The 15,160-nt window shown below is 34.0% G+C and overlaps 2 protein-coding genes and 1 non-coding gene across 9 annotated transcripts; 2 read left to right on the top strand and 1 right to left on the bottom strand.

The window, feature by feature from the left end:
• Nucleotides 1-764: 764 nt before the first annotated feature.
• Nucleotides 765-4,693, top strand: LOC110619583 (ubiquitin-conjugating enzyme E2 14). 3 transcript variants are annotated; one of them, XM_021763094.2, is made up of 7 exons: nucleotides 765-918; nucleotides 1,027-1,129; nucleotides 1,868-1,965; nucleotides 2,091-2,191; nucleotides 2,456-2,524; nucleotides 3,285-3,362; nucleotides 4,403-4,693. In XM_021763094.2, exons 1-7 carry the CDS (start codon nucleotides 873-875, stop codon nucleotides 4,478-4,480), a joined length of 573 nt encoding a protein of 190 aa, XP_021618786.1. In that variant the 5' UTR covers nucleotides 765-872; the 3' UTR covers nucleotides 4,481-4,693. The 3 variants fall into 3 exon arrangements, with proteins under 3 accessions (XP_021618786.1, XP_021618788.1, XP_021618787.1); XM_021763096.2 differs by lacking the exon at nucleotides 2,456-2,524; XM_021763095.2 differs by lacking the exon at nucleotides 4,403-4,693 and having other exon boundaries at nucleotides 2,600-3,362.
• A 977-nt stretch (nucleotides 4,694-5,670) lies between these two features.
• Nucleotides 5,671-5,742, bottom strand: TRNAH-GUG. Its single transcript has one exon. It is a non-coding gene; the product is annotated as a tRNA-His (tRNA).
• Nucleotides 5,743-6,115: 373 nt separating this feature from the next.
• LOC110619440 (putative beta-lactamase HcpE) lies at nucleotides 6,116-12,319 on the top strand. 5 transcript variants are annotated; one of them, XM_043958520.1, is made up of 9 exons: nucleotides 6,116-6,297; nucleotides 7,404-7,772; nucleotides 7,890-8,018; nucleotides 8,714-8,829; nucleotides 9,313-9,394; nucleotides 9,926-9,985; nucleotides 10,067-10,174; nucleotides 11,491-11,536; nucleotides 11,902-12,319. In XM_043958520.1, the coding sequence occupies exons 2-9, from the start codon at nucleotides 7,710-7,712 to the stop codon at nucleotides 12,132-12,134; spliced, it is 837 nt and encodes a 278-aa protein (XP_043814455.1). In that variant the 5' UTR covers nucleotides 6,116-6,297; nucleotides 7,404-7,709; the 3' UTR covers nucleotides 12,135-12,319. The 5 variants fall into 5 exon arrangements, with proteins under 5 accessions (XP_043814455.1, XP_021618580.1, XP_043814454.1 ...); XM_021762888.2 differs by having other exon boundaries at nucleotides 6,116-6,301; XM_043958519.1 differs by having other exon boundaries at nucleotides 6,116-6,314.
• The last annotated feature ends 2,841 nt before the right edge of the window (nucleotides 12,320-15,160 follow it).

The raw sequence follows: 15,160 nt of genomic DNA, 5'->3' as shown, positions 1-15,160 counted from the left end.
TTTCTTTCCTCCTCCTCCTCCTCCTCCTCCTCAAAAGAAGAAAGAGAAGAAGAAGAACGAGAAGAAGAAGAAGAAGAAGAAGAAGAAGAAGAAGAAGAAGAAGAAGAAGGAGGAGGAGGAGGAGGAGGAGGAGGAGAAGAAGGAGATGAGAAAGAAGAAAACGAAGAGAAAAAAAAAGAAAAAGAAGAAAAAGAAGAAGAAGAAGAAGAAGAAGAAGAAGGAGAAGAAGGAGAAGAAGAAGAAGAGAAAGAAGAAAAAGAAGAAAAAGAAGAAAAAAGAAGAAGAAGAAGAAGAAGAAGAAGAAGAAGCAGAAGAAGAAGCGGAAGGAGAAAGAATTGATGAAGAAGAAAAGGAAGGAGGAGGAGGAGGAAAATAATGGAGGGTAATTTAGTCTTTTACTATATTTTTAACGGCAAAAATAGACAGAAGGACTATTTCATTGACGGAAAGAAAACATAAGGATGTTTTAATAGGTTTCTAAAAATATAGGGACTGACTTGTTAATAATGGCAATATCCAAAAACTAAATTATAAATCTCCTTTTTTTTTTACAAGTAGAACCGTGTATATTTTATATTTTTACCGCGTGATTCTATTTTATAGTAACAACTCACGGCTTAGTTTGGGCAAGTTTTATATAGCACCAATACATAATATGACAGCACGAGGTACTTAGATCCAAAATTAAACCACATACATATCTAAGTGAAAAACCGATAAAACATAAGGTACTATTTTGTATTTTTCCATAAATAAGACCCATAGCCAAATCGCTTAATAGAAGACCTATAATAATCTTTCCCTCCCTCCTTGTCTTTCCCTTTCTCTCCCTCTCTCAGTCTCTCTCTCTTTCTGTAATCAGCAGCTAATCAATGGCCGCATCTCAAGCCAGTCTCCTCCTCCAAAAGCAGCTCAAAGGTCAAACTCCTACCACCAAACCAAATTCATCTTTTTTCTTTCCTTTTTCGAATTGGATTTTGCTTTATTTGTAAAAAAAAACTTTAATTTTTAACTATTGATTTGCAGATCTCTGTAAGAAACCAGTTGATGGATTCTCAGCGGGTTTGGTCGATGAGAACAATGTATTTGAATGGAGTGTTTCAATTATGGGACCCCCTGATACCTTATAGTGAGTTCCAATTCTTTTATATAAGTGATGTGAATTTAAAGTTTGGGTTTCTGATTTTCCTATGAATTTTTCCTCCTTTTTTTTTCCTTCGAATTCTGCTTAAGAGCGTTAGATTCTCTGATTTTGATAAAGGGATATCTATTATGTGACGGAATTTTAATATAGCTTATTGATTTTGTTATCAGGGTTTATGGGTTTTTGTTTTGGGGGCGATTAAGATTGAAAGCTGGCTGGTTTTGGTTCTATTATTGTTAAAGGTTGCATTTTCTTGTTCAAATTATCAAAATTTTGCATCTTTTGAACTTTGAACTGTAATGATCATTGATTTTGATTATGGTCTTGACTCCCTGCTTGAGAAGCTACCTATAGATGTGCTTTTGGTCTCTGTATTAATTAGTCACTTTCACTTAATTGTGCTTTGTTCCTAATTAGTGAACTTGTACTGCTATTTGAAGTCCTAGTTAGTTAAGGATTGTATTCCTAATTAGTTAGCTTATTCTAAAATTTAGGAATTATGTAAAGAATATGGTCTGTATAAGTGGCGTGAATGAAAAGTGGTGCATAACTGTTATAGAGATGTATAAAACATTGATGAGCTTCCAGAAATGTAATTAAGATTTTCATTTATGGATAGCCATATTCAGACCTTTCATATTCATAACAAGCAAGTCTTTTGTGTTAGTTTTGGATCATGAGAGGTGAATATGTTGTTTGCTAACTTCGATTCTCTTATTGCAGCGAAGGGGGATTCTTCAGTGCCATCATGAGCTTTCCACAGAACTACCCCCTCAGTCCTCCAACAGTGAGGTTCACTACAGAGGTGTGGCATCCAAATGGTGAGTATCTTGGTGCTTAAGTTTCCTAATTTACTTGCATGTTAACAATTTAAATGTGTGCATGCCTGTAAGAATGTATATTTTTGAGATGGGAAAACTACTAATGTGTTGCCACCTCTTAATAGTTTACCCTGATGGAAAGGTATGCATATCAATTCTTCATCCACCTGGTGATGACCCAAATGGCTATGAGCTTGCAACTGAGCGATGGAGTCCAGTCCATACCGTATGTGATGCTGTTATATTTTTCTCTTGTTGCATTTATCATTGATATCCCTAGTTGTCTATCCTTTTCCTGCCTTTGGTTTTGCTAATTAAGGATAGGGTGTGATATTTTCTCTGTTTATAATTGTTCGACTCTTTGTTTGTGTTTGTTGCAAATGCTAAAAGTGGCAAAGTGCTTACCGCCTCATGATATTCATAAATGTTGTTTTTCTTTTCACTTGTTTGTAACATCTAACCTTTGGAAGGTTGCAATTATCTGGAAAAGCCATTTTGCAGTTCTGAATTACTGATTGTTTCGTGGATGAGGATGAGTGACAGAAGAGATATGCATATGGTAACTCTTTGCATTTCGTGAGTGTTTTTAATCAACTTTCTGGCATGATCATCTGATTGCCATTCTGATTGGCAGTGCATCTTGTTGATGGGCAATTGTAAGGACAGAAAACTTGAAATCACTGCAGGACTGAAATGCATATCACCTTATGAGAGAGGGCTTGGGGTTGGGGTTCCTTAATATTGTATACCCATCATGTGTATCAGAAAAAAAAAGCAGCCAATTTGTAATGGAAATGAAAAATGGTAGTGACTTTGATTTGGTACAAATGAAAGATTCTTTTCACTTGCATTGAAGTCAGAAAAGAATTTCATCAAGCGGCACGGGTGAAGAGTCACATTCTCGTCTTGCACCAGATATGTCGATGGTGTATATCTTCCTCCACTATGATGTGATTTCACCACTATACTAGAAAGCTGACTACCAAAGAAGGTTCCAACTAGCATAATTTTACAAAGTACTTGTATGCAAAAAACGGTAACTGCCAAAGGAATACATCACATGTTGTCTGCATGAGAAATTCAAGAAGGGTAGAAATTTTTCATACAATACGTTAGATTAATATTGCATATTCCATATTATTTTGTTGATTTATGACTTTGGCCTGATCCTGACTCCTTTTTTTTTTTTGTTAAATCAACATATATGTTTTCTTTTAGATCTTTTTGTAATGCTTGTTTGGTCAATTGACCTCATTACCTATTGCTTTTCACTGTCCTGTTACTAAATCCAGTTAATTTTACGTGATTGTAATTTGCAGGTTGAAAGCATTGTTTTGAGCATTATATCCATGCTTTCTAGTCCCAACGATGAGTCTCCTGCCAATGTTGATGCTGCGGTAAGTCCTAAAATATTGTTTCTTTGGTTAAAGATGTCTTTCTACAATTGTTCTCGAGGCATGTTCCTTTGCTAGGACTTGATAGGGTGAATACATTTATTTTGGTCAAAGTTGTCTTTCCACAATTGTTCTTCAGGATGTTCCTTTGATAGGACTCGGTAGGGTGAATATAAGATCCTAGGACATGGAAATTCTTTTATTATATGTGTTGAATCCTTATAGGGTAGTGTCCCCCTTATAATGGTTTTAGACACTCTTCCCCTTGAGTTAGATTTTGAGGTAAGTTAAGCCTTGGTATCAGAACCTCTTCATTAATATTGGGCCTCCCATAAATATTTCACGCTCCAGTGAAGTCCTGGACACAAGCGGATGTGTTGAATCTCACGTTGATTTAAGAGGGATAATGTGTCCCTTATAAGAGTTTTAGATATTTCTTTCCCTTGAACTACCTTTTGGATGAGTTAGGTCTAACTCAAATTTAACATGGTATTAAAATTTCTCCACCGATATTGGGCCTCCCATAAATATTTCACACATCAGTGTAATAATCCTGAGCGCAAGGGGTGTTGAATCCCACATCGATTTGATTTGGGATAGAAATAATGTGTCCTTATAAGGAGCTTAGGTGCACCAGCTTTTGGGGTGAGCCTTCAATGGTAACATTCATCACTCTGACCAATGAATCACCTTGCTGCCTTATTGCTTCCACAAACACTGTTAATACCATCAGTTCCACAACCTATAAACAGCCACCCGTCATCTTTCTTGCAATAGTGGAAATCATGGCATCTATAAATTGTTATGGTTTGTAAATTCTGGACTTATTTGTGAGGATTCATAACCTTTTATGGGATTGTGTGTAGATATGACTACATATGTATTATACATTGCATTGCACGTTGCACTTACCAGTGCTTTGGGAAGCTCTTATCATCCACCTTAATCAGTTTCTTGGTGATCGCTTGCACAATGATAAATTTTTCCACTTATACTTTGTTCTGGTGCGACATTTTAAATATTTCTGGATTGTATTTCTGCAGAAACAATGGAGAGATAGCAAGGAGGAGTTCAGGAAGAGAGTGAGTCGATGCGTGAGAAAATCGCAAGAACTGTTGTGATTGGAGAAACTGGTGCGTTGAACAATTCCAATCAAGAGAGGGAGTGGTGGCCATAAAGACCATATAGTGAATCTTGTAATCTATCACAACCTTGTATCCTTTTTGCTCATCTTTGAGCAATAAGTGTTTAGTGTGAACCTGAATTGGCTTCTTCAAACCTTAGACTAATTTTATTGAAATGATTTGCAATAATAGACATAGTATTCTTCACTACAGGATGCTTCTCTGTTTAATCTTGTAAATTTATGGCCTTAAGCACATTTTCTAGCACAAGTGAGCACTTGGACCCACGGTCGTTGAATTTGTCACTAGATTTTAATGAAGAGAAACTTTAGCTTTTATTAACAAAGTTCAACTTGGGTTTGAATTCAAAGTTTACACTTTGCTTAATATCTGCTGGACAGTGTGATTGTACTGACATTACCAAGATGGTGTAATTCATCCAAGAGGATATACCAATTTAGGATTTGTAATAGTAAGTATATAAACTTCCAAACATAAAATTTCCGTTAAATAACAGAATCACTAATAATAGCAACTTTCTCAATGTAATACATAAATTTTAAAAAATTATTTAATATTATAAAAATAATTACATTAATTATAATATTAATTTATTTTTATATAATAAAATACATAAATAATTTATAATTTATTCACGATTATATTTTTAAAATATTATGTGTATTGTATAATAAATTATTAATTTTACATGTATTTTAATAATAAATAAATTATATATATATATATATATATATATTTATTTATTTATTTATCATTTTACATAATCTAACATTTAAAATTAGTTATAATCAGAAATTCGCTATGTTATTTTGTTGATATGACACTTATTAAATTAAATATTTATATATTCTCTTTTATATATAATATTTAATTAATTTTTTATTTTTTATTTAAAATTTAATTAAATATTTAATATTTGAATAAATATTATGTCAATAAAATAATCTATGATGTTTTGAGAATTTAAAATTTTTTATTTATGAAATTAACTATGAAAAAAAAATCAAAATTGATTCATTCTTTATGGACACTAAATAAAGCAAAAACTTTTTATTTTTTAAAAATTAATTATTTCTAATTTTTATATTATGAAAAACAAAAATAAATACTCGCATGCTTAACACTTAAAAAAAAAAAAAAAACAAAAAACAAAACAAACATGCAGATGTGGCTGCTGGGATTCGAGCCCAGGTCTCCACGGCCACAACGTGGAATTCTCACCACTAAACTACAGCCACTGGTTGGTTCTTACGTTACTGTCTAGCTCTATTAAAAAAAATAACTCAAAAGAAACAAATTCCTTTTAAAATTAAAATTAAAAAAATAACCATTCCTATAAAATTAATTTAAATATATAAAATAATATAAATGTCAACTTTTTTTTTTGAAAAATTAAAATATTAAGTTAATTAAATATTTTAATTTCAGAATTTATTAATTTTTTAATAAAAAATATTTATAATTTTTAAAATATTTTAATTTATATATTTACGGTCTAATATAATAATAAATGCATTTAAATAATCTTCTTAGTTTTTTCAAAAAAAAAAAATTTAATTTATGTTTCGAGATAAAATATTTTAATATCTAAATAATTTTTTTTATTAAAAACATCACCCTTATAATTCAGTCGTTACCGGAGTCGGAAGACGCACAGCCGACGCCCACCCAATCCCACTGCCTTTGGCCCTGCGTCCCTCAACGTCGCCGCTGCAGCTCTTCCATTGCAGCCGCTGCTTTCTGTACTCTGCCTCTCCTCCATCGCCGCTGCGTCTGTCTCTCACGGTCACGACGTTGGTTTGTTTGAATTGTTAAGATTTGTTTCTGAATTGGTTTTGTCTTGGAATGGTTATCTATTCTATCGATGAAATGGTTTTTTTTTTTCATTTGAATGGGTTTGTGTTCTGTTTCTGCAATGCTGAGATTTGTGAGTGTACGTGGAGATTTGTTAAGGTTATCAGATATATGATTTTTTTTATCTAATGGCATCAAAGAACAATAAGCAACCTAAATCACGAGGTTTAACAGAAGAAGATGTAATTTTGCAGCTAGTATGTGATTTGCCTTTTGCATGTTATGCTCGAATGATAAGGACTTTTTCATATTGGCTTATTTCTGAAGCTAGTTTGATTATCTATTTGGTTTTATTTTCTCCTTTGTTAACTGCGATTCAACTTGGTTCAGACTTGTAAAATCCCACACCATTTTATGCTATCGTGAGTGTACCTGCCGTTGGTTCAATGATCAGCTGCTGTTTCTGAACCTGAAAATTGACATTCAATTTGGCTTGGAAGAATGGCTTTTAAGAAATGATAACGATAATCTCATCTTGATTTGAGAGTTCCAGAATGTGTCTGCCTACTTCATAACTTGATATAGATAGAGAGTACAAATTTTAATAGCTTCAGGTAACGCTCTGCTTCTTATGGCTTTTTAGGATACATTAATATAGCCACAGAATTAGGTAAAATATACTTTATTAAACATAACAAGCAGCTCCAATAAGATTACTAAGTCTCAAACTGTTAGTAAGTTGGCAACCAGCAGATGCTAAGATTATAATTTAGAATGAGGACGGACTGAAGTTAAATTCTTATAAGGTTCAAGATTATAACAATACCAGTAAGCATGTTTAGTACCATTAATACATGTACAAAATTAGAATCCACCACACATTGCCATCCACCAGCATATTGCTTGTCTATCTCCAGCCAGATTGCAGAAAAAGTTTGAAAAATCTGCAGAAGGCTCCATTTTCTCTTTACTTATATTTTAGATGCTTTTTTTTAATAATGTTATGTGCATTTATTTAATGAAATTAGTATGTGAAATTAAAATTATTTTTTATTTAATTATTTTAAATTCTTTATTTATTTCTCTGTCATTGTTTTATGTCTAGGTTTCGAATTGGATCTCGAGTGGCTTTTGGTTTTATGCTATTCGCATTTGAGGGATTAACCATCTTCATTTGGTGAGGAGTGACCATTTTTAGCAGCTGTAAGGAGATGGGGTGGAGACAGAGTGACAAATTTGTATAGATTCAGTCCACTTTAAAAACCCATTTATTTCATGATAACTGAATCTAGAGAAGAAAGTTTCCATCCGCAAATGGTTGCTTGAACCTGATGTCAGATTAATCCAGCCCACTAAAAAACCCAAAATAGTGAATTCCAGAACCTTCTGTGCTACTTACAACTGTGCAAAGATGCTGAGACAATACTTGAAGAATGCAACTCTCCTGAATCATCCTCACTTCTATAATCCTCATGTAAGTTTCCGTACTTTCTCAAACTTAGTTGCTTTGAGTTCTTAATTTTCTTTTTTTGTTTTTCATCTTTCTTATTTTTTTTTTTTTATTTTTTTTTTTGGGGGGGAGGTGTTGCAGAGAGCTATGCATAATAGAAATAAGAAGGCAATGGAGTTCATAGCGAAGGGGTGGAGCGCTTTAAAAGAAGTGGACAGAGTTATTGACTACTGTGAACTCAATGATAGCCGCCTCATCCCACTCCTCAGGGTACTCAATGGAGCTTAACTTTTATGAGGTTCTGTTGGAAGTATTTATTTTAATTTATTACGTTGTGAAATAAGAATGAGTTGAGATACGGTAGGAAGAACCCATTTGGATTATCTACCTGGAGTTCAGGATATTCATGGAATATGAATATTCTCTTGCTTAGTCAATATAAGGGCTAGAAAATGGTGGAAATTTTATTATTGTGGGTCTAGGTGTGTATGACTAAATCATATCATTCTGAACGTAGAAATTTGATGGATTGATCAATTTTGAAAGGGTGAAAATTTGCATATCCAGTGATTGAAATCAATATGATGTATTTGAGGTACTAGCATTAGTTGTCTATCTTTATTTGGATTAAGGGCTTTGATAATGTAATCTGTTGAGATTCTAGTAACTGGTTTAGTCAGAGGGCTTCAATTATGTCTTCTTGTTGATTGAGGTGTTAGGATCTAATTTATGATTATTTATAGCATTGTATAAAACTAGATTCAATTTGTTTTTTATTGGGTTTGCTTGTCCAATTTAATCTCTTAGTAAAGGGTTTTATTTCATATGAAATTTTTATGCTCCAGCTTAAGCTGGTAGTCATTTTCCTTTTTATATTTGAATGCAGTCACATATTGAAAGTAGATTATGGTCCCTTTTGTCTTGATAACTTCATTTTTATTTTCCTCATGTGTTTTTGAGCTCAGACTGCAAAAGAGAACTTTGAACTGGCTTTGGAGGCTGACAACTCAAATACCCATGCTAGGTTTTGGTTGTCAAAATTGCATTTGAAGTATCATGTTCCTGGGGCATGTAAAGCAATGTAAGCTCACTTCCTGCTTTCTGTTTCTCCTTTTTTTGGCATATGGATGTGGATGTGATTATATTATTAACTATAATAATTTGTTAAAATTGTCTGTGAGCTGGCTGCACGATCGATTAGATTTTTATTGTTTTCCATCTCCCAATAAGATCATAGGAATTTGGGTTGGTTTTTGACCATCAGATTGCATTCATTAACATTTTAAAGATTAGATATGGAAATCAGTTTAGAATTGGGGATATTTTTTGGTTGTCTGTATCTTCTGGTGTCAAAAAGTCCATGCAAACCACCAGCTACTTCTGCTGTTATTTTCATAGTCAATTTTGACCGGTATAAGTGTGAAGTAAAGTTATTTACTCCTTTCTCTCAACATTTGCAAGAGTGAACTCATGTATTTCCCTTTTTGATTTCCTGGCTATGTTTTTGATACATGTTATATTTTGCATAATACTGATGTCTTTTTCTTTCTTTGTCATGACACAGAGGAGCTGCTTTGTTAGTGGAAGCTGCAGATATGGGTGATCCAGATGCACAATATGAATTGGGTTGCCGTCTGAGAGTTGAGGTTGGGCAACTTGGCATCTATTCAGTAGTTTGTATGTGAAAATTATTTTCTGTTTTGGCCTCCTATATGTGCATTTACGGTTTAGAAGCTTCAAAATAATATAGAAACAGGGAAAAAAAATGCAAGTTGTAAATTTATTGCTTAGATAAGCAACTTAAGAATATTCCATTCTTTCTCGATGCTTTGTAGTGTATGGGATTACTATCCTAACACCAAACATAATGTAGCTGTCAATTTAGTTGCATACATTGATAAAGTGCCACCATCCTCAAGCAGTTAGGACAGGGCATATTTTGGGTTTTAGTCTTAAATGTTTTTGCCTTCTCTATGATAACTTCCTTTTATTGAAACTTAATGGTTGGGTACTTAATTCAAATTCGTGCTGACGGAGTGGAAAGCTGGATGGCTTAGATGTTTATAATCAGTATGGACGTCAGCTAGATATTTGTAGATGGCCAATTATTGGGTGTTACATTAGTTCTGAAGTCTTAACTTTACTTGGTGATATTGTTTATCTTGTTCTTTGGATAGAACGATTATGTTCAATCAGATCAGCAAGCTTTCTATTATTTGGAGAAGGCTGTTGACCAGGTATGTTACCCTAAAGCATGTACTTAGGAATGATGTTTGCTTGATGTCTCATAGCCTTACTCGAGCTTTGCCATCTTGCAGTTGCATCCAGGTGCTCTTTACCTTCTCGGTGCTGTATATTTGACAGGGGATTGTGTGAAGAAAGATGTTGCCTCAGCTTTATGGTGTTTTCGTAGGGCATCAGAGAAGGTAATAGAAAGTGTTATTTATATTAAAACAAATTGCAGCCTTTGGTTGTCAATTGATATGTAGGGCCAATCATCGGAGGGTGCTCCTATTATTAGTAATAAATTCACAACTTTTCAAAGTCAAAGTACTTGGAGTTATGGGTGAGCATTTGTCAGGTCGGTTCAGTCCTCTAGCAGACCAAACTGAACTGAGTTATGGACAAACCAAATTGAACAAAACTGAATAAACTGGAATTTGAAGCCACTGAAGCAAACTGGTTTGATTTGGTTCAATTTAATCTGGGCTTCATCTTAATTCTGTTTTGACTTATTTTAGGCTCATTCAAACTCAATTTCGATATATTTCTTATTTTTAACTTTAATTTGAAACCCAGTAATGACTAATGAAAAGGATAAACTATTCAGTTCAGTTCTTTTTATTTTGGAGCCCTCAAAAGGCAGAATCGAATAGACTAATTTTTTTAAATGAAAAACGGAACCAAATTTCTAATGAAGTTGGTCCAGTCAATTTTTTTGGGTTTGACCTCAATTTTGCTTAGCCCTAGTTAGACTATATGGAAGCATCATCAAATGATAACTTCGATCGAATGATGTTCAGTTGTCGAGTTGACTTCAGAAATTTGTGAGACAAAAGAGCTTTAGTGTGCGTAATGTTGGGATTGCAATGTTGCTGCAGCCTTGAAAAATCACTTAAGAACTCTACCATTAACTTTTTTGAGACTTTTTTGACTGGTGATTAGACAGTGGTGAAAGTGCTTCGCACTCCTTGGAATTGAAAATTAGGAACTATTCAACCTTGTTTCTTAGGATATCATCTAGGTTCTGATGTTTCCAAGTAAATATATTGTTTTAGGGAATGAGAAATATATGTGTGAAATAGTAGATTCACTGATTCATAAGTCCTGTTTGGAAATTTAGCAAAAAGGATGTAAATGTTATGGGAAACCAATGATCATTACAGCTTGTAACGACTAAATGAGTGATGAGTGACATTATGCCTGTGAAAAATGAGAACTCATGCGCGCTCTGATTAAAGATCTCGTGCATCTGCGAGGCTTATTGTCTTGTATCCTCTGTGTGTTTGTGTGTGTGAAAAAATTATCTGAGAAGGCTACAGAAGCTTTAAATTAACTGCCATGTGCTTTATGTACAGAGTATGACAAGGGATATATTTTCAGATTACCTTTGATAAAAGAAATAAGAAACAAAAGAAAAGTTTCTTTCACTGTCTGGAAAGGAAAGTGGAAATGCTGAATTTCTGTCATATTTTTTAACCTCATTTTAGCACGTCAACTTATATAACTCTCTCTTGTGCAGGGCCATTCGGGTGCAGCTATAGCATATGGATCTCTCCTCCTCAGAGGTTAGCTGGTCCCACATTTGTTTGCTGTTATGTTAGAATTCAAAGATTTTTATTAGTGTCTTTTTTCTCTCCATTTTGACATGCAATCAATCACATTGGATTTTCACGAAATTGTGTTGCTGAATGCACTATGTGCCTAGTTGGAGATTGAGACCATTAATGCTGAGGGAGATGAATTCTTGTATGTCAATGCCCTTTTTGAACTTCATCCAGGCTAGGGCTTATGGAGATTTTAGGTTTAAAACACAATATTCCTTCCGTCTAAATATTATAGAATCATCTCTCTAGGTTGTTCACATAAGCAAAGATAGAATACACTAGTGCTTAATTTGATTGGAGCTTTCCTAAAACTGTGCAATTCTCAGGAGCTCAAGTCCCAGAATCACTAACGAAATTCGATTTGAAGCGGGGTTCCTCTGCCAAAAAAGTGAGAAATCCTGAAAGCTCAGTGAAAGATCCAGTAGAAATGGCAAAAGAACAGTTCCTGGTTGCAGCAAAAGCTGGGTGTGATCTTGGATTAAAATGGTTGCAAAGACTCGAGGAAGAAGAGAAACGCCTACTTGCTGAGAGCAGCTCTAAAGATTTTTCTCTAGCCTAAATTAGTATGCTTATCAAGTAATTTCTTTGGCTCAAAAGCAAGCACTCTACTGAGATACAAGTGCAGCAAAAACTCCACTCTGCGCTTCAAAGAGGAAGATACAATACTCTGTAATGAAGTCATTTTTTTAGAACTGTGAGATTACGAGTTTGAATTCCAATAGAAACGCAATTAATCAAGGAAAAGGAAGATACAATATACAAGACGAAAAGCTATCAATAGTTAAAGGGCATATGCAATAGAAAGAAATTAATTATGAACCGTTGTGATTAAGATGTAAAACAGAGAGCTTGTGAAATCAAAAAGAAATTTAAAGTTTTTTGTAACTGAAATCTAAAGTTTAATTATTAGTATAATCTTAATATAAGCCATTTCAGTAAACTTAAATTGCAGCAAGGATAATTATGATATTTTTATTTAAAAAAATGTGAGTGAATATAAAATAATATAAATTTTGGGATTGCAATGGCAATTTCATATATAATTTCAATCAAATAACAGCACTAAAAAATTTTAAAATGGGAAAAATATCTTGATAAAATGTAAAATAAACATTCTGGTTCAATAGCCTAATCATTAGAATACAAGCATGAAATTTCCCAAACGCAGAGATTATTATTTGGGGTTGCATGTCGCTTGTTACAGTAGACCAAAGCCAAGAGGCAAGACCCTTGACCCTCAAAAATACCGAGAAATAATCCCGCTGAAAGGAAACTAGCTCATATTTCTCAAATCCAAGCAAGCAGGAAAAGCTGTTTAATTGATTGATGAGCAAATGGATTTCTCAAATGAAACAAGGGCAAAAATTGTCATTTTATGATTTATTGATCAACAATTTTTAGGGGTGTTTATTATAAATAGGTCAAATCAATTTATAGACTCTAAAATTAATTTCACCCGGTTATTTATAATATTTTTTAAAATTATAAGATAAAAAAAAAAAATGCTAAGAGACAACTTTTAGGTGATGACAACTAGACTTGGATGGCTCTTGGGCAGTCCGCTGGGTTTGAGCTATGTAAGACCGAAGATCTTAGCATAAAAGGAGATGACAACTAGATTTGGATGGCTCTTGGGCAGCGGAAGAATATATGATCTGAGCTTTCAGATTGCCCACAAAACTTGCAGGTATGACTTCCGCAGGAATAAGCTTGTTAATTCTGGAAATTGTTGGTAGCCTATCCTATAGAAAGTTTCATAAGAAAATAGCTAATTTAGCAGGAAGATGAAGTCTCCAAACCTGCCTCCAGAAATTCCTATCCCAAGCATGGATGAAGGACCCCGCTCTGCTATATGTATGAGAGGATAACCATTTCTTATATCGCAAGCTACCCAAATAACCTGATTTAACAGAATACATGCAAGATCTAGAAAAATGCCAAGTTAACTTGTCCTCCCCAAAACATAGCAAAGGAATGGCCTCAATATTTTTAAACTCCTCTTCCTCGAAGACTTCCTTAAGCTTCTATCTATTCCATGAGAGTGAAGTTTCATCAATAAGTTGTGAAACCCAAACAATTGAAGGATTTAACTCGAGGATAGCTCGGAAAGGATTTTACACAAAATAGAGTTACCGTCATTAACATTTTATCTAATGACTTCTTTTAAGATTTGTCCCCCCCACAAAATACTTTATCAGTGTAATGATCTGAAAATTAGGCCACTACCGGCGTTAGGGTTCAGGTTGACTTAAGGTCACTGGAACTCATAGGAAGCTTATTATACATATTGTTACACTTGATATAATCCCAAACATGATCATAAAAGCATATAAAAACGTTTCTATCTCATGAACCAAAACTTGACGTGTGCATGCATCACAATTGAAAACATAAAACTCATACCAGAGCCCTCATCAAATGCTCCAGTATGATCAATACTACATGACTCAAACTTGGCTCAAACATAGCTTAACTTTAAAAATTTTTTTACATAAGAAAATCATAAGGAATTATAAAAGAAAACTTGGACAAAACATAATTCTAATCCACAATAAGAATTATATATCTACAGCTAAACTATTATATCAGAACTATATCAAACAACTATGCTAACCTCTCGAGCTAACTCTTGTCCTATACACCTGGGGTTAGGGGAAAGAGATAAGGTACAAAAGTCTAGTGAGCAGAAATATAAACAAAAGCAGTTTAATAAAACATATGATCATATGAATGCGTCACAACATAGACAATTCACATCAAGATGGACTTATTACTAATAACCCTCCAAAATTCTAATAGTGACCAGCCCACAATGGGTGCTCCTCAAGACTCCCTCTTGAACATAGCATAACATATCCATAGTGTCAAGGGTGTAAAATGGACAACCCTGATCTTTTCCTTACATAGTGTCAGGGGTGTAAGATGGGCAACTCTGATCTTTCCTTACATAGTGTTAGGAGCGTAGAATGGGTGAGTCCTGATCTTTTCATATCTGTCATAACATATCATAGCATGGTCGAGGACTAGTGGGTCGTACAACATCCATCCACAACAATAATTAATTGTGCAATGTATTATATTCTTGAATTTTAATGCAAAACAACCTAATCATATATACATGGCATTCATGATGCATGAGCATGCTTAAAGCATTTTATTTCTTTAAAATAATAATTTAGTTTAGTTCTACTCACCTTTGACTGACGCTAGCCTAACTCTGAAGTAGTTATCTCACTGCTAGCTTATACGCTCTTTCAAGTCAGATCCTACACAGATGAATTCAAATGAGGGACTAAACGTAACTTTTAAGGTACTCAAAACTACCAAAAAAACTCTAAAAACATGTAAGAGAATATGTAGTAAATGAGCTAAAAATGGCTAGACAAGAGATTTTCGGCGGCAGGTTCGGTGGCCTAAAGCCCTCTTACAAATATGAAGGCCAAACCTTCGAAGGCGCATTTGGCGGCCAAAGATGGCTATCTCATATGTAGGATCGGCAACCGAACCTGAGTTTTGGCTTTATGTCAAACCCGATTCTACTTTTGCAATCCAACCCCCAAATGCAAACAAACCAACACGCAGGCT

Source organism: Manihot esculenta, chromosome 7 (assembly GCF_001659605.2).
Source record: "Manihot esculenta cultivar AM560-2 chromosome 7, M.esculenta_v8, whole genome shotgun sequence".
NCBI classification, from domain to species: domain Eukaryota; kingdom Viridiplantae; phylum Streptophyta; class Magnoliopsida; order Malpighiales; family Euphorbiaceae; genus Manihot; species Manihot esculenta.
The sequence above is the reverse complement of the archived record's forward strand: the minus strand, read 5'-3'. Positions and strand labels throughout refer to the sequence as shown.

Excerpts from the sequence above, each read along its gene's own strand:
- LOC110619583 (XM_021763094.2), top strand. The coding sequence starts at position 873 with ATGGCCGCATCTCAAGCCAGTCTCCTCCTCCAAAAGCAGCTCAAAG. Across the intron at positions 919-1,026 it reads CCTCCAAAAGCAGCTCAAAG|ATCTCTGTAAGAAACCAGTT; the intron begins GTCAAACTCCTA and ends ATTGATTTGCAG. Across the intron at positions 1,966-2,090 it reads AGAGGTGTGGCATCCAAATG|TTTACCCTGATGGAAAGGTA; the intron begins GTGAGTATCTTG and ends ACCTCTTAATAG.
- LOC110619440 (XM_043958520.1), top strand. The coding sequence starts at position 7,710 with ATGCTGAGACAATACTTGAAGAATGCAACTCTCCTGAATCATCCTCAC. Across the intron at positions 7,773-7,889 it reads CTCACTTCTATAATCCTCAT|AGAGCTATGCATAATAGAAA; the intron begins GTAAGTTTCCGT and ends GAGGTGTTGCAG. Across the intron at positions 9,395-9,925 it reads GTTGCCGTCTGAGAGTTGAG|AACGATTATGTTCAATCAGA; the intron begins GTTGGGCAACTT and ends TTCTTTGGATAG.